The sequence below is a fragment of the Caloenas nicobarica genome, chromosome 33, assembly GCF_036013445.1.
Source record: "Caloenas nicobarica isolate bCalNic1 chromosome 33, bCalNic1.hap1, whole genome shotgun sequence".
In the NCBI taxonomy this organism is placed as follows: Eukaryota; Metazoa; Chordata; class Aves; order Columbiformes; family Columbidae; genus Caloenas; species Caloenas nicobarica.
This window is the reverse complement of record NC_088277.1, coordinates 70491-87319: the sequence shown is the minus strand read 5'-3', so window position 1 is coordinate 87319 and position 16829 is coordinate 70491. Positions and strand designations below refer to the sequence as shown.

Sequence of the window (16829 nt, the reverse complement as noted above, 5' to 3'; positions counted from 1 at the left end):
CCGGCGGGACCCGGCAAGGGCCGCGGTGTCACTCACCCCCACGCGGGTCCTGCCCCACGCGAGTCCCGGTGCCACCGAGGGGCTCCCGCCCCGTAGCCCACGCCCCCCGGGTCCTGTCCCCGCCCCACGGGGGTCCCGGTCCCCCAGTTCCCGCCCCCGGCCTCACGCGGGACCCCCCGCTCTCCCCCCGGTCCCGCCCCCGGCCCCGCTCCCGCCCGATCGCGGCTCCGCGCCCCGGGCCGGGCCCCAGCGCGACCCCCGGGAGCGGCAGCGAGCGGGTGAGTCCCGGGGTGGGGCGGCGGCACCGAGCGGTGCCCCGCACGCCCGTCCTCCAGTAACTCCGTGCGGCGGGCCCGGGCTGCACCGCCCCCGCCCCGTCCCCCCACCAGCTCCCAGTGCCCCCAGTAGCTCCCAGTTCCCTCTCCCACTCCCTCTCGCCCAGTTCCCCCCAGATGTGCCCCCCCAGATGTGCGGAGGGGTTGGTGCAGGGGGGCGCACAGCGGGAGGCTCAGCACCCGCCACTCCCCCCGCAGCCTCAGGGCTATGGGGCCCGATGTCTTCCCGTGTGCCCCGGAGCTGCGACCCCCATACGAGCCCATCCCTGCCGCCCTCTGTGCCCTCGGGAGCGTCTTCGGGCTGGTCTGCGGCTGCTTCGGTGAGAAGGGGGGGGTCACGGGTGGGGGGCAGAGATGGGGGACATGGGGACTCATCTGGGGGACACGAGGGGCGCAGCTGGGGCTCACTGGGGGATATGGGGGAGTTACGGGCTCACTGAGCGGGGCACAGCAGGTACAGGGTGAGGGGCTTTGCAGGGACATGGGGACAAGGAGAGGGAGATTATGGGTGACACAGCCGTGGGGCACAGCTGGGGGGCACAGCAGAGGGGGAACATTTGGGGGAAGGGCTGGGGTGCACAACTGGGGAACACAGTGCAGGGGGCGCAGCAGGAGACACAGCCATGGGGCAGAGTTGGGGGGCACAGCTGGGAACACGGCCAGAAGTACCGACACAGGTGCCACCTCCCAGTGTCACCCCCGTGTCCCTCTCCCAGGCTACCGCTGCTTCAAGGCCACCATGTTCCTGTCGGGGCTGCTCTTCGGCTCCACCGTCATCTTCCTCCTGTGCCAGCAGGAGCGGGAGCCGCGGCTGAACCTGGAGGCCAGCACCGCTGTCACTGCAGCTATCGGGCTGCTGTGTGGGCTGCTCACTGCGCTGCTCCGCGCTGTCGGGCTCTTCGCCACCGGGCTGCTGCTGGGGCTGCTGGTGGCCACTGCTGCGCTGGTCGCAGTGCCGCCACCACCGCTGAGCCCCTGGGTGATGGCAGGGACGCTGCTGGGGCTGGCACTGCTCTGCGCCCTCCTGGCGCTGCGCTGGCCCAAGGCCATCACTGTCCTGGCCACTGCTGCCTTTGGTGCCGCCGTCGTGGTCGTGTGTGCAGATTACCTGGCTGAGGGGCTGGCGCTGGTGGCCCACATCGCAGCACGGCTGCAGCTGGCGCCGGCACAGGCGCTGTGCTGGCAAGGCTGGCTGCTGCTGGGCACCTGGCCTGTGCTCAGCATCCTCGGCGTCCTGCTGCAGTGGCGGGTGACGGCCAGCGGCTTCTCCCATCGTGATGGTGAGGGACAGGGGTGGACACAGGGGGACGCCCGGCCTGGTGGGTCTGGGGGCACAGGGGATGGTGGTGGGAGGGGCTGTAGGGACAGGGATGGCTGTGGGGATGGGGACAGGGGTGTCACCAGGGATGGCTGCAGGGACAGGAATGGCCCTGGGAACCAGGAGAGGGGTATCACCAGGGATGAAGACACGAGGACAGGGATGGCTGTGGGGACAGGAATGGATGTCCCCAAGGGTGGCCATGGGGACAGGGGTGACATCAGGGGTGACACCAGGGGTGGCCGTGGGGACAGTGACGACCATGGGAACAGATAAGGCTGTGGGGACAGAGTGACACTGGGGTGGGGAGAAGGCTGTCACCGGGGTCGCTGTGGGATGAGAAGGAGCCATGGGGCCGGAGTCGTCACAGCGGTGGGGACACTGACCCCCTGCCTCCCCATAGCCCCCCCCAACTGGCGGCAGCGGCCGCAGCAGCCAGAGCCCAAGTGCAGGCAGAGCCCGGTCCCACCCGAGGGCACCCACCGCCGCCGCCCCCCCCCGGCGACACGCCAGGTGGGCGACGCGCTGCCTCCGGTGAGTGGGGGTCCCGGAGGGGCCGTGCTGGGGGCTGAGGGGCCATGCTGACCTCCTGCCGTGTCCCCCCTGAGCTCCCTGCGCAGCCTGTGGGACCAGTAGCTGGAGAGCAGCACCATACCGGGACACCCCCCTGCTCTGTGTCCCGTGTCCCCCTCCCGCATCCCCTATGTCCCCCACGCCGCCTGTGAACCCCCCACGTGCCTTGGGGCCCCCCACTCCCACTGCACCTGCCCCTTTAAATAGGCAAATGAGGTCCCATACGCACCTCGCCCCTCATGGGGGTGTAGCCGGGGGGCGGGGTTTAATGCCACGTGGCTATTGCAGCCCCACCCCCCCACACCAATGCCTTAAAAATAGAACCCTGCTTATATTTTTGTAGGACCTACCTACACCCTGTGCTCCCCCCACCCTGAAAGACTCAATGCCCTGCGGAGGTGGGGGGGTCCTCACCCTCCCTGTGGCCCCCTGACCCCCCTGCCCCCTCCCTCCAGGCAGAGCCCACCCAGGGTCACCACTGTGGTTTTATTATTGCCTGATGGACCAAAATAAAAAGGGAGAAAGAGGCTGCGACACAAAACACGGGGTGGGGTGGGGGGCAGGGCCATAGCCTCATCCCAAATAAAATTAAAAAAAACCCCAACAAACTCCAGGTGAGAGTGGCCGGTTGGTGACACCGAGAACGACCGTTGTGGAACAAAACTGCTCAAATTGAACCAAACCCCGGGGCCGGGCAGGGAGCACCCCCCAACCCCCCCTGGGGCCCCCGCCCTTACAAGTCCCGCTCCAGCTCCCACAGTTCCTGTTCCAGCGTTTTCCGTCGCCCCAGTTTCTCCAGCTGCTCCTTCGTTGGCTGCTTCACATCCCCGGCATCCACGCGTTGCTGCAGCTCCTCCACCTGCCGCAGCTTCTTCTTCAGGTTCTTGATTTTGCGGCTTCTCTCCGCGCTGGGGGCGTCCCCCCCCTCGGCAGGGGGGCCAGGGGGACAGCCCAGCTGTGGCGCAGCTGCATGATTGTCCCCCGGGGGGCCCTCGTTGTCCCCTCCGGCCAGCGAGACCTTTTCCAGCGCCTGGATCAGTCCGTCTGCCTCCCGCTCCCCCTTCTCCTGCTGCTGCTTCCGCTTCTCTTTGCGTTTTAAGTTCCTTTTGGCTGCTTTGGACAGTCCCGTCTCGGCGTTGTCAGCACGGCCAGGCGGCGCCGCGGCCTCCGGGCTCAGCCCCGGCGGCAGCTCGGGTTTGCTTTTGAAAAACTTCACGTATTTGTTCTCGTACCTGCGCCAAATGAGGACTCCTGAAGGCGCCGCTCCCCGCCGAGGTTACAAACCTCCCCCCCGCTACCAAACACCATGACCCGTCGGCACCTCCGACATGGAGCATCCCCCAAATCTGGCTCTTTTCCGGGGGACTCTGCCCCCTCACCCGCATAGCCCCCCCACATCTCGGGGTTCTCCGGGGGGTGGGGTGGGGCCAGGAGACGGTACGTACCGGCAGCACACGGCTTATAGGGGAGGGGTAGGGGGATCAGGGTTGGCTCAGGCACCTGGAAAAAGACTGAGACCTCGAGATGTCACACCCGGGGACAGAGGGAACAGGATGGGAGCTCCCCCTCCCCCAGCCCGGGGGACACTCCTGTTCCTCCCCCTCGGCTGCATCCCCCACTTACACTGGCACTTCCTCCTGCGGGACGTATCCCTCCTTCACCCGCCGCTGCTTCCGCCACGTCCCGTCTGGCCGCTGCGTGGATGCGATGTACTTCCCTGCGGGGACACAGAGCGTCAGGGGTGGGACCATGGGGTGTCCCCCAGCGGGGCTGGGACACCCCACGGATGCTGCAAGGGCCCCTGGATACCCCTCCAGACACCCCACGGAGGCACTGGGACACCCCGCAGCCAGCTCGGGGGCTCTAGGACACCCCAAAGACCCCCCTGGGACACCCCCAGACCCCCCAAAACGCCCCCCAGGCCCCAGAAGACCCCCCGGGGAGGGGGCTGGGACACCCCCCAGACCCCTCGGGTTACCCACAAAGCCCCACGGGGGCTCCCCCTGTCCCGGGATATCCCAGACAACGGAGCGGGGGGACGAGCTGGGTCCGGCCCCACAGAGCCCGGAGAGGCGGGACCCGCCCTACGGGGACCAGGACGGGGGGGAAAAGCCCCCGAGGGACCGGGAAGGGGGGGAAAAGCCCCGGGACTCCCCCCAGGCGGCGGGGCCGGGACCGGCCTCACAGACAGGGGGTACGGCCGAGGCCCCGCGGCTCAGGGGCGGCGGCGGGCGCTGCCGCGGGGCTGCGGGGGCCACAGCGGAGCCGCGCTCACCGGTCTCGTCAGTCACATAGGGAGTCGCCATCTTGCGAGCGCGACACACTTCCGACCTCCCGGGCCCCGCCCCGGAAGTGGCGGCAGAGGCAGGAGCGGGGCAGGGCGGCGGAGGAGAAAGCGCCGCGGGGCCAACGGCCATTTTGGTTTTAAAGGGGCAGCGCCCCGAGCTGGGGGGGACTCCCGGCACGCACCGGGGAAGCCCCCCCCACCCCCGGGGCGTTGCCATGGCGACCGCAGGCCGGACCACCGCCTCTCGTGCCCATCGCCATGTCCCCAAGCCCCGTCCTGTGCTCCCCCGGGCCCTAGGCGGGGGGGCAGGGGCCGCGTCCCCCCATGAGGGGAGGGGGGTGCGAACGGGGACGAGTGTGTGTGTCCATCCCCCGTGCCCTGAGGTTCAGCCGCCTGCGGGACGGGAACCCCCAAACCGCCACCGCTGGCCCCGATCGCGCCCGAGATACCGCGGGGCAGGCTGAAGGATGCAATGCAATGGGGGGTCCCCGAATTACCCCCCCGTGACCCCCTCGGGGCCTCGAGCGCCCTGTGTGCCCCCCGCCACGTCGCGTCCCCCTCGCCATGTCGCGTACCCCCCCCCCATGTCGTGTCCTCCGCCACGTCGTGTAGCCCCCCCCGCGCTCCCGGAGGGTCCCGCCCGCTCCCGCACCCGGTTTCGGGTCCCAACGCCGCCCCCAGAGCGGGGCCCCCAGACCCCCACGTGCCCCCCCGGGGGAGTTGTAGCCCCCCCGGTCCCCACGGGCGGGGGGCGGCTCCGTTCGCTACCGGGTCGGCAGCCGCCGCCGGGGGGTTTTTTCCAACCGGGGGGGGTCCCCGTGCTCCCCTGCTCTGCCCGCTGCCCGCCGGGTGCGGTGGGCGGGCCCCCGGGCCGGCCCCCGCTCCGTGTGCCCCCCGTCGCCCCCATCCCGGGCTGCGGGAGGGAACGGCGGCGGCTCCGGTACCGGGGAGGGGGGGGTTACCGGGGTGGGGTGTCCCCGGGGCGGGGCTGGTGCAGGCGGTTGCCCACCACCGCCGTCGGGCCCCGCTATGCTCGGCACGTGCGGCCGGTGCCGCCCCCGCTCCACCGGGCTCTGATGTCGCCGGGCCGGGCCGGGAACAGCCGCTGCCGGGACCCGCCAGGTACGGACGTGCGTCTCTGACGCGGCACATGCTGCGCCATGGGGGGCGCGGGAGGGCCCCGCCGCTTCTGAACCCCCCAGGGGCTCAAGACCGAGCCCCTGCTCGGAGACCACGCCCCTGCTCGGAGACAGACCACGCCCCTGCTCGGAGGCCACGCCCCTGCTCGGAGACCACGCCCCTGCTCGGAGACCACGCCCCTGCTCGGAGACAGACCACGCCCCTGCTCGGAGACCACGCCCCTGCTCGGAGACCACGCCCCTGCTCGGAGACAGACCACGCCCCTGCTCGGAGACCACGCCCCTGCTCGGAGACCACGCCCCTGCTCGGAGACCACGCCCCCGGGCCCAGCAGGCGTTCAGTGCTACCCAGAACTTACTCCTGGTAGAAGTCAGGTAGTAGCTGTGGTCTTGCTAGAAATTTAGTATAACGCAATTGCATATTAATTTTTTTATAGGCCATTTCAATGCACAATTTTACTAATAATATAGTTATTGTATTTAATTTTCTATCTACGTCTTACAAAAGCTAAGTTGAAATCCGTACTCGGTCCCGTTGCAGATGCAATAGAGGTAGAAAAGTGCAGGTGCTGTCATTGCCAGTGAGGGTCCAGGTGGTTTGGTCAGGGTGGTGTGCGGGGCCTGGGCGGATTGACCGCTCCCCTGGGCAGGAGCTCATTCTGCTCCAGGGCTGCTTTGGTGCTGGTTCTCTGCTGCTCCTTCAGCAGTGGGCAGCTTTCGAGCTGTTTAATCTACATGGACAGACGTGTTTGGAGAAGTGGAGGTGTCTGTTTGAGGTAGGAGCTTCAGGAGCAGCGAAGGTTCAACAGCAGCTGTACTAGGAAGTATGTTTGTAGCTATGCCTAATTTATTGATTCAATTCTAGATGCTTTGTGTTTTCCCAGAACTCCTGACTGCAATGAAAATGGAGCGTTGTTTTTTGGTTTTTACTGCTGTATACCAAGCTGCTGATACAATCTCTTCTCCTAGGACTGACGCTCAGGTGATCTAGCAGGGGTTAGAGTGAGCGTCTTGTATCTGTAGATGGAGTTCTAGCACTTCTGCAGGAAGCAGCGGGGCCATAAGGCAGAGTGTCTTTCTGGCTCTGGGGTGGCTCATCGCCTCCCTGATCACCCACAGAACACGGTGTTGTCCCCAGAACCCTTGCAGCGGGCGGTGGCCCCTGGTGGATGGATCATTCAAATGTCCTTCCCAGAACTCAGCCAAGGTGAGCAGTGGCTGTTAGACTAGTACTGGTAAATATTACCCTGGTGCTCAATAGTGTGTGTCTGTTTTCTTTTCTTATTGCAGGGGATGAAGGGGAAACTGGCAACTGCAGGAAGATCCCCATGAGCCCATGTGGTGTTTTCCTCCCCGGATGGATTCAGTCCCTTGGCCCTCTGAAAGCTAAGTGGAGGCACGGGGGCTGGGAAGGGGCTGGGAACTGCAGGGGCGAGGGGCTAAAGGTCTCAGAGGGGAAAGGGCCGTCCAGGACCAGTTCCCTTTGGGTGGGCAAAGGGCGCAGGGAACCTTACAGTGCGATGCCAGCTTGGGCAGGGCAGCTCCAGCCTGTGTCTGCGTTGTCGTGCACTTCGGGAAGCCTGCCTTGCGCCGTTCAGACGATCCTGGGGTCTCGTCGTGCCCGAGGGGCATGACAGACATCTCAGGTGCCATCCCGGGGTCTGGAATGCCGGTGCCGATTGGCCTATCGCCAATTGGGTGACGGTTTTCTTGTATCAGCAGCCGAAAGCGTGGATGGTTCTTGCGCCTTGGACGTTTCTGGTCAGTTGTTTTATGGTGGTGTTCAGGGCTGCGTGGGCAGCTCTGCTCTCTACCCATCCAGTCTAAGGGACTGGCACTTCAGGATGCTGGGAAGAAGTTCTTAGGTCTTGCAGGAGTTCCTTGCATTGCACCATCTCCGTTTGTTGTGCCAGTGCCACCGTCTCGTAAAGGGCTGTGGTGTTCGGCTCCTTTTCATTTTGGGATTGTAGTAGAGGCTCCTCGCCTCACCACTGCCTCCCCGTAGGTTCTTTTGATCGATGCTGTCTCTGGGTTTGGAGTCGTTCTTGTTGTTGATGTTCAGTGTTTTTGGTGCCGTTACAGACATGCTGCCCATATAACGTTCTGTGGTGCGTCAGTCTGCGTGTGTGCGCGTTGGGCTCGGAGCTGCTCGGCCCAGAGGCGCTGCCCAGGGAGGAGCCGCTGCCCAGGGAGGAGCCGCTGCCCAGGGAGGAGCCGCTGCCCAGGGAGGAGCCGCTGCCGCGGGGCCCCCGCCCGAGCCGCTGCGCACGGGCAGCTGCAAACCGCTCCCGGCCTGGGGCTTCTGTACGTGTGACTGTGTGTGTGGTAATAAGTGGTGTCAGTGTAGTTAATTTCTGAGCATCTAGATGCCAGTAGAAATGTAATGAATGAAACATAATGAAAACCAATATTTTTATTTGATTTTTTTTTTTTGTTAGACTGCTGATGGAAAGTTGTCTTGTGGCTCACTTCTGTTCAGTGGAGTCTTCAGTCGAGAACTTTTAAGAAAAAGTTTGTCCATCCAAAAAAGGAGTACTTAACCGTAAAATTGAGCCTTTTAAGTACAGGATCAGAATTAAAACAGAATTTCATTTTCACACGCTTCCACATCTGGAAGGGCTCCTCCTGCGGGGAAGGAGGTGGCGTCGCGCTGCCACGCTGGCCTTGCAGCTGGGAGTCGGGGGATTCGTCTCGCACGCGGTTCCCCTGGCGGGAAACGCCGTCTGGCCGCTGCAGTCAGCCCTTCTGGAGCGGCAGAAGGGCCGTCAGCGGCTGCAAAGGGGCGTGGGGCTGCGTGTAGGACAAGAGAAGTGGGCCAAGGAAAATCCCTCGCCTGCTGCCGCGGATGGGGGAAAACTGGGGCCAGGGCGAGGGGACGGGCGTCACCGCGGGGTCGGACGGGAGGCGCTGCCTCCGGGCGCTTTCCTGCCGGCACCGGGCAGCGGGGCGCGTTTTCGGGACCCGCGCCGGGTCTCGGTGCTGCCGCCCTGTGGGCGAAGCGCGGTACTGCAGGCGGCCGCCCCAGTGCGGTGCCGCGGCGCGCCGCGGTGCTGCCGCCGTGTGGCGAAACTCGGGTACTGCAGCGCACGGCCAGCCAGCGCTGCCGCTGGGCGATGGCGCAGGCGGCCGTGCCAAAGGAAAATGAAAGAGAAGGGTTTTTTCTGGTGTAGGTAACCATCCGCACGCCTTTTTAGTATAAAGTGAATGACCGCGGTTGGTTCTTTACTTTCGCTCCCTGCCCGTTCCTGTTTCTCTGCCCTTCTCCTTGTGTTTCCCCTCGTTTCTCTGTCCCGTTCCCTCTTTGTTTTTGTTTCCGTGACGCTCTGCCCCGCTCCCTGTCCCGCGGCCCGGCGCCCGTTTCTCCTTGGTCTGTCTCTCCCGCTGCCCGTTCTAGGAGTTTTCCCCACCGTCTGTGTCCTGCTGCTGGTCTCTGATCTTGGCCTCTCCTTCCCTTTGCCCTGCCTCCCTGTCCCTTTTGCCTCTCTCTCTGTGTCGCCTTGTCTTGCTCCCTGTCCTTGTCTTTCTCTGACAAGCTGACCTGCTCCTTGCCCTCCTTTTTCGTGGAATCACAGGCTCATTCTGCTGGGAAAAGACACGTGCAATTTTATAATCTCTCGACTGTTTAGAGAAACTGCCTGGAAGAGATCATGCCTTTTCTTGTTTTCTTTTCTTTCTTTTTTCTTTTCTGTTCGTTTGTTTGCAGCGAGGCAGCTGCAAAAAAGAGGCCCCCGGCTGTCGCGGGGCAGCCCCGCTGCGAGGGGGCACGGGCGAGGAGGCGGCAGGAGGCGGCAGCGGCGGCGGCGTCTTCTCGGTCCCGGGCAGAGCGGGGAGAAACCTGCCGGCCGGCGCTCCTTAGGGTCGAGCGTTTCTCTTGTCTTTGTTCACAGCGAATTTATGGGCACACTGGAAATAGCCTTGAATGTTTAAACGTAGAGCTGAATTTTTAGTGAGAAGCAGCATGGGTATAGAATTTTGGAGCACCTGGGTGCCAGTTGAAATGTAAGGAATGAGACGGGATGGAAACTAGTAATCGAACCTGGGGTTTACTTGTGGGTTTTTTTCCTTGTTAATATGTTGATGGCATGTTGTCCTGCGGCTCGATCCCCGTTCTGTTTAGTGGAGTCTTCAATTGAGGACATTCAGGTAAAAAAATGTGTCCTTCCAGAAAAGGACTAATCGTTCGTAGGGCTGAGAGAGGCTTTTAAGTACGTGATCAGAACTGAAGCTGAATACTACTTTACGATGCTGCTGTTGGTCTTCGCTTTCGTTTGTTTCCCCGCCGCTCCCTGACGTTTGGGAGCTCCAAGTCGGATTTTATTTTTTTCAATGACTAAGACGTGTTTTTCCCCCGGGAGGGGCTGTGCTTCAAAATGAATGTGTTTGCTCACAAATGTGCAAGTCCGTTGGTGTAAGACAAACAGAAACCCACCGTAGTCAAGTTCGAAGCGTGTGTCTGGGAGATGGCTGGTTTAATTTTACAAGTTCACACCTGTGCAATTGTAGTGCCGGAGGAAAATGAAAGCTAAGGGTTTTTTGTGGCGTGGGTAGGCATCCGCACACCTTTTTAGGATAAGCGAATGACCGCGGTTTGTTCTTTGCTTTTTAGTTTCCGTCTTTGAAGCTGCACGGCCAAACGCGCTCGGGGTCCCCGCAGGGCGGCGAGCAGGCGAGTGAGGATGCAGAGCGGGCCAATCAGACGGCGCGAGCAAGGTTGAGGGGCGGAGCGCTGATAGGCGGTGAGAATGGCGATTGACGTGCGTGTGCAGCCATTCAGGTTGCCGGAGGGGCGGTGCTGGTGAGGTCCCTACTGCGCATGCCCAAATGGGCGCAGTCCTCAGTCAGGTCCGGCGCTGGCGCGGGCTTGTGGGGGCGGAGCGCGGGAAGGAGCATCCAATAGGAGGCCAGCGCGGTGGGGTGGAAAGCAGCCAATGAGAGCGCGCCGACTCAATCCGGTTGGAATAGCTAGCTCCCTGGCAAGCGTGTCCGTGGTGTCTCGGGGGGATACCGGGAATGAACGGGACGGGCGTCGGGGCGAGGGACGGGAGGCTGCGGAGCTCTCGCTGCGGCCGGCTCCCGGGGATGTGGAGGCAGGCGGTTCAGGGCAGGGCAGTCCTTCGTGAGGTCCCCGGAGCCGGCAGAGGGGCATGAGGTGACAGGCGGGAACCTCCCGCCGGGTGTCGGTGCCCGCTGAGCGCGGCGGGACGGTGGGAGGGAGCGAGGGGAACGGAGCGGCGAAATAGGCGGCAGGTGAGTGCGGGCGTGGCGAGGGTGACCGTGACGTTGGAACAGGAGGAACGGGATGGGCCAGTGCGGTGGGGAGGTGTTTAGTTAGGTTTCCCCCTCCTGCCCTCAAGGCCGAGCTCGCGAAGCTGGTGAGAGGCGTGTGACTCTTAGGGCAGGTGGGCTAATGGTCTGTGGCCTGGAGCCGCGTCTCCGGTGCAGCGCCCGTTCCCGGTATTGCAGTCTCTCCGGGAGCGGCGCAGCCCCCTTTTGTCAGGGGGATGTTTAAAAACAGAGCTAAGGTGCGGTTGCAGGCTCGGCGGCGTGGCGAGTGGGGTGCCGCTTTGGCGGAAGTGCGGAAGCTCAGGGCGAGGCCCGGCGGGTTCTGTGTCCGTACGTGCGATTGGGTGTGTCCACCCACGCCAGGCTCAGGGTCCTTCCCGGCCCGAGCGCCCTCCCCGTAGAGAGGAGCCCCGTGGAGCCGTGGCACCCACGCGCTCAGCTTCCCGTTTCTGGACAACGTGGCACAAGAGAAAGAAAAAGAAAACGCACGCACAAAAAGACAGCGCGAGACCTCGCGCCCAATATGCACGTGGCTTTGCGCTTCGGGCGGGGAGGCGATGGGCGGAGGGAATGGCAATTCAAGTGCAGAGCGGGCCGATCGCGTGCTTGCACGCTGCCGCGGGCCGGGGACAGCCGGGGTCGGGACTCAGAGGCGCTGCCTCCGGGTGCCGTCGGCCAGCAGAGCAAGCGGGGCGCGTTAGCCTTCCGGCACCGGGCTGGCGGGCGGCGGTGTTCGTTTTCGAGACTTGCGGCCGTCCCTGCGACAGGGGCGCTTTCCTGCCGCGGCTCTCTGGTTTTTTTGTTTTGGTTTGGTTTGGGTTTTTTTGCGGGATTCCCGCGGAACGCGGCCCGCCTGCTGGCCCGGGGCTGCCGCGCCGGGTCTCAGTGCTGCCGTCCTGTGGGCAAAGCGCGGTACTGCAGGCGGCCGCCCCAGTGCGGTGCCGCGGCGCGCCTCGGTGCTGCCATCGTGTGGCGAAACTCAGGTACTGCAGCGCACGGCCAGCCAGCGCTGCCGCTGGGCGATCCCTTATTCTGACTAATTCCTCTGCTTCTTTCTGCGCTATTTTCTTAAGATGCTGAACTCTAATTTCGAATTTTTGATTTTCATAGGGGGAGCTATGAACACCTGATGCTCAGGAGATCCTGCAGCCCAGGCGGGGAACAGAACGTGGGGGAGCAGAGCCCAAGCGGGAGACGTGGCAACATCTTCCCTCCCCACCGTGCCATGGGGCAGCTGCCGGCCTGTGGGATGGGGGCTGCGACTGTTTGGGGCGCTGCCCCCTGTTTTGAGGAGTTGTGGTATGTACCTATGTAAATGGCATTATGAGAGCAAGGAGCTGCTCGTGGGGGCTATTTCCCTTTTCTACCTTTTTTTGGAGAGAAAAGAAGGGGGGATTTGGGGGGGTGATGATGATGTTACTGGGGGGTGTGCTGATGGTACTGGAGGAGCAGGCCAGTGAGAGATGGGGGGGTTACAGCCCCAAAATGCCTGAAGGATGTAGGGTGTATAGTGGTACTGTGGGGAGGAGAAATTTCTCCCTGTGCTCTGCAGGGAAAACAAAATAAAACAATCCTACATCAAAGCTGTCCTGGAGAAATACTTGCTGTTTGTCATTCAGGTTCTAGAACTGCCGGATGTCCTGTTAAAGGTTGTGGTGGTGCAGGTCAGGGATCCCCAGGCTGTGCCGAGACCACAGGACGGCTGCTGGTGGAACAAAAGCCAAGGACAACTTCTCAGAGGTAAGAACCTTTCGATTTGCTCTCCTCAGGACACATCCATTTGCCTCTGGGCCTCTCACAGGCTTACTCGCCACCTTGTTCCCTCAGAAACCCGTTTCCTTCCAGTTCCTCTGTGATTGCCCCGCCTGCCTTTGCGTGCCCGCAGGCTCTTTGGTGGCATCAAGGTGCCCGTTTGACCTTCTGCTTCATTAAATTCCCCTCTTTTTCTCTCTTCCCCTCAAAACTTCCCCATTTGCTTTTGGCACATCCCAGAGGCCTCGTTTTTCCCTCTGTACGCTCTCATGCCCGCTCTGTTTGCCCCTCCGCTCCCTTTAGAACTCCTCTGATTGCCACCTGCTCCTCTCAGGACAGCTGAGCTTGTCTTTTGGTTACCTGAGAGCCCCTATTTACCTTCCTTGTAGCCGCCCCCCGTGTTCTTGTTGCCTGGGGACCTGTGTGTGTATTTTGCAGCCCAGAGGCCTCTGTTTGCCTTTCTGCTGACCCAGAGCCCTTCACGTGGCCTCCAGTTGCTGCAGGACCTCTCCCTTGGGCAGCGTGCCCTGGAGCCATCGCAGGCACCCCCATCAGCTCCCCACATCCCCCCGTACCCTTCGCGTGCCCCTGTCCCCTCGAGTCCCCTCCATTGTCCTTCCAGGCCCCAGAATCAATGTGTGTGGCAAGTGGCCTCGTCAAACCACGTCCCTTCCAGGCGCCTCCGTCCCCCACTTGGTCCTCTCGGGAGGAGGGCGTCAGTATCGCTCTGTGGACTCGTTCGTCTTTCTTTAGACCTCTCCCGAGGGGTTTTGTCATTTATTTTCGTTTGAGATGCTGAAGTGTTACTTACGGTGCTTGGTACTGTTTCTGCCATGTGGGGTTTGTTGTTGTTTCCAGCCTATCCTGGCGTTTTCTGTCCTTTGGGATTTATTTATTACTGTTGTGAGAGTCAGAAAACGAGGAGGCTCTGTGACTTACAGCTATTGTTGATCTGCAGTGTTTCAGAGCAGGATTCTTTCAGGATGTATTTCTCCCCGGAATGCGGCGCTGGTACAAGTTCCCCAGGACCCGTGCCCAGCAGGTCTGCCGGGCTGGGCAGGCGGTGAATGGACGCGCTGGCAGCGGCTGCTGAACCAGCCGGGGTTGGTCTGACCGTGTCCAGCCTCGTACGTGTGGTTTGTTTTCACTTGCGGGTTGAAACAGCAGTTTCCTTAATTAAAAATACCCCAACATGGCCCCCGGCTGTTTATAAATGGAGGTATTAAAAAACCTCCCAGGTAGTAATGATTCCCAACATAACATTAAAAGATTTAGATGCAAAATAAAATTAGAAAACAGTGAGTCATGACTGTCTATATTTAACCACAGCTTTTTTGGGAGGTGTGTGAAAACATCACAGGTATGAATTACCTCTAAGTAGAGTCAAAATAAAAATACAGCAATCTACATCTGATTAACAACAGTTAATTTTAATTTTTCACTGTGATATCCAGTCTGGGCTTCTCCTGCAGGGGCGTGGCCTCGAGAGGCCACGCCCCCAACTCATCCCCCTCAAAGCTCCGCCCCTGCCAGTGTGAGCCCTCCCCAAGGGGCGTGTCCCATGCAGGCCCCTCCCCTTTCATTGCACCTCCCGAGGAGCATGACGCACTGAGGCCCCGCCCCCAACTCCTCCCAACCGCCTCCCCTAAGCCACGCCCCCTCAGAGCATGTCCTGTAAAGGCTCCACCCCCTCCAAAGCCCCTCCCTTGCTAAGCCCCGCCCCCTTGGGGCACATCCCTTGCTGACCCCACCCCCGAGTGGGCTGTCCAAGGGGTGACGCCTGCACAGGCTCCACCCCCGGGCTCCTCCCACAGGGCGTGACACAGGTAGGCTCCACCCCCTCCCCCAGGCGGGGCTCCCCGTGGGCGCGTCCTCTCATAGTCCCCGCCCCTCCGCACTGACCCCACCCCCTGCATGCGGTGCCACCCCCAGCTGTCGCCCCATAAGTAACCCCATAGCAACCCCACAGGTACCGCTATAGCAGCCCTGTACCTGCCCATAAGTGCTCCAGACACGCCTCTGAAGAGCCCCTATAGCAGCCCCATAGGTGCCCCACAGGTACCGCCACAGCCGCCCCATCCCGCCCCGCGACGGCCGCTGCGGGACCGCCGGAGCCCCCGGCCCCACACCCGCCCCGCAGCCCCACAGCGCGCGGTGCCGGTGAAGCCACGTCCTGGCTGCGGCCGGAGGAGCCGCCGCTTTCCCCCCCCACATCCCCCGATCGCCGTTGCTGCTGCGGCCGGAGGAGCCGCCGCTTTTCCCCCCCCACATCCCCCGATCGCCGTTGCCGCTGCGGCCGGAGGAGCCGCCGCTTTTCGCCCCCCACATCCCCCCGATCGCCGTTCCCGCTGCGGCCGGAGGAGCCGCCGCTTTTCGCCCCCCCACATCCCCCCGATCGCCGTTGCCGCTGCGGCCGGAGGAGCCGCCGCTTTTCGCCCCCCCACATCCCCCGATCGCCGTTGCTGCTGCTGCTGCCGCTGCTGTCTCAGGAGCTGCCGCTTTTCCGCCCAGCCCCGACTCCCCCCTCGCCGCCTCAATCGCCGCCGCCGGACGAGCCACCGCTTCCTGCCTCTTCCGCCATCTTGTGTCCCCCCTCCTTTTCGCCGTCGCTCTTTTATAGTGAGGTAGGAGGGGGCGCCCGCTGATTGGCTGCCGGCGCCCGGCGCGAAAGCCGCCCATTGGCTCATCCCCGCGCGGGCTTCTCCGAGGGGGTGGGAGAAAGGTGCTGATTGGTGATCGTATCGCTGAGGGAAGAAAGGCGCTGATTGGTCACTGCCTTCCCGCCGAGGTTCGCCCAGCCCGTGCAAGGCGCTGATTCGCTAGTGCCTCTGAGGTAAAAAAGGCGCTGATTGGTCGCCGTCTTCCCGCCGACGTTCTCCCACAGTAACGAGGCGCTGATTGGCCAGCGCGGCTGAGGCGGAAGTCTCGTCCATTGGCCGGAGGGCGGGCGGAGGGCGGGACCGGGCGGGACAGCGAGGTGATAAAGGACGTGGCGCGGAGCGCGCCGGGTGCAGGACGTGGCGGCGGCGGCTGCGCGCGGTGCTGGGCGCTGCCGAACCGGCTGATCCGCCCCCCCCGCGGGACCCGAGGGACCGAGAGCAGCGGGAGCGGCGGCTGGAACCGATTAACGGGCGGGTCAGGGCGTTAATTATCGTGCGGGAGTTAATTGGGGCTCGGCGGGGTGACGAGCGCCCGGCGGGCTTGGGTGTGTTTGGGGCTTTGATCGAAACTGGGGGTTTAAAAGCCGCGGGTTTGTGGCTGTTGGGGGGGGGGGGGGGGGCTGAGGCTCCCGCAGCCGCTTTAACTGTTCGAGTCGTTGTGTTCAAAGCGGGAGGAGCCGGTTTGGGGCTTTTCTCGGGAGTCCGGGGAGGTTTGGGTCCAGTTCGGCTTCCAGAAGTTTTTTTTACATATTTTAGGGAGGTTTTGGGTGCCGATTTGTGCTAAAAGGCACCTTTAAAATCTCTGTATTGTAATTTTATCAGGAGAATTAATGTTTAAAGCTCGGGGGGAGGTTTGGGGCTTTTTCCCAGGAGTTTGAGTCCAGATTAGGGTGGGGTTTTTTAATGTTATTTTTTAAAATATGTTTAAAAGGTTTATTTGAGGTTTTATTTGGAACATTTTGGGCGGGTTTGAGGCTCCTAAAATTTAATTGTTCGATTTATTAAAGTTAATGTCGAAATTATTGTATTTAAAGTCGGGAGGGGCCATTTGGGTCGAATTCGCATTTTAAACGTATTTAAAGTTGCGGATCCCATTTTGGGGCTGATTCGTGACTTTAAAGCTTTTAAAACTGGGAGGAGCCGTTTTGGGGCTGTTTGGGTCTAAATCGGCTTTTTAAAGGTTTATTTAACGCTTTTAAAGCTCGAGGGGCAGATTTGGGGCTTTAAAGCTTTTAGAATCTATTTACTGATAACGAATTTATTCAATAGATTAATATTTAAAGCGCAGGGGGAGATTTGGGGCTGTTTCCCAGGATTACGAGTCCAAATTCGGCTTTTTATTTTAACTGCTTATTAGGTTAAATTATTATATTTAAACGGGGCTTTATGAGTTGGTTTTTTTTAATTGAGGTTTTGGGGGTTTCTTTTTAGCTTTTTGGGCGGTTGTGAGGCTCCTAAAGCCGCTTAATTGTTGAAATAATT

At 61.9% G+C, this 16829-nt stretch overlaps 2 protein-coding genes and 2 long non-coding RNA genes across 5 annotated transcripts; 3 read left to right on the top strand and 1 right to left on the bottom strand.

Moving 5' to 3' along the window:
* Positions 1-119: 119 nt before the first annotated feature.
* On the top strand, positions 120-2828 carry LOC136000543 (transmembrane protein 198-like). The gene is made up of 4 exons (XM_065654424.1): positions 120-278; positions 534-655; positions 1052-1615; positions 2057-2828. The coding sequence occupies exons 2-4, from the start codon at positions 544-546 to the stop codon at positions 2236-2238; spliced, it is 858 nt and encodes a 285-aa protein (XP_065510496.1). The 5' UTR covers positions 120-278; positions 534-543; the 3' UTR covers positions 2239-2828.
* PYM1 (PYM homolog 1, exon junction complex associated factor) lies at positions 2700-5714 on the bottom strand. Of its 2 annotated transcripts, none has more exons than XM_065654422.1 (3): positions 5476-5714; positions 3850-3943; positions 2700-3458 (listed from the first exon to the last, which is right to left on the bottom strand). In XM_065654422.1, the coding sequence occupies exons 1-3, from the start codon at positions 5663-5665 to the stop codon at positions 2960-2962; spliced, it is 783 nt and encodes a 260-aa protein (XP_065510494.1). In that variant the 5' UTR covers positions 5666-5714; the 3' UTR covers positions 2700-2959. The 2 variants fall into 2 exon arrangements, with proteins under 2 accessions (XP_065510494.1, XP_065510495.1); XM_065654423.1 differs by lacking the exon at positions 5476-5714 and adding an exon at positions 4502-4676.
* A 240-nt stretch (positions 5715-5954) lies between these two features.
* LOC136000615 (uncharacterized) lies at positions 5955-7042 on the top strand. Its single transcript, XR_010607740.1, has 3 exons — positions 5955-6027; positions 6537-6859; positions 6943-7042. It is a non-coding gene; the product is annotated as an uncharacterized LOC136000615 (long non-coding RNA).
* A 3189-nt stretch (positions 7043-10231) lies between these two features.
* On the top strand, positions 10232-12939 carry LOC136000603 (uncharacterized). Its single transcript, XR_010607739.1, has 3 exons — positions 10232-10388; positions 12046-12234; positions 12555-12939. It is a non-coding gene; the product is annotated as an uncharacterized LOC136000603 (long non-coding RNA).
* The last annotated feature ends 3890 nt before the right edge of the window (positions 12940-16829 follow it).

Coding starts and splice junctions, on each gene's coding strand:
- LOC136000543 (XM_065654424.1), top strand. CDS start 544: ATGGGGCCCGATGTCTTCCCGTGTGCCCCGGAGCTGCGACCCCCATAC. Junction 656..1,051: donor GCTGGTCTGCGGCTGCTTCG/GTGAGAAGGGGG, acceptor TCCCTCTCCCAG/GCTACCGCTGCTTCAAGGCC. Junction 1,616..2,056: donor CGGCTTCTCCCATCGTGATG/GTGAGGGACAGG, acceptor GCCTCCCCATAG/CCCCCCCCAACTGGCGGCAG.
- PYM1 (XM_065654422.1), bottom strand. CDS start 5,665: ATGTGCCGCGTCAGAGACGCACGTCCGTACCTGGCGGGTCCCGGCAGC. Junction 3,944..5,475: donor CCCGGGGACACCCCACCCCG/GTAACCCCCCCC, acceptor GTGTCCCCGCAG/GGAAGTACATCGCATCCACG. Junction 3,459..3,849: donor CCGCAGGAGGAAGTGCCAGT/GTAAGTGGGGGA, acceptor CATTTGGCGCAG/GTACGAGAACAAATACGTGA.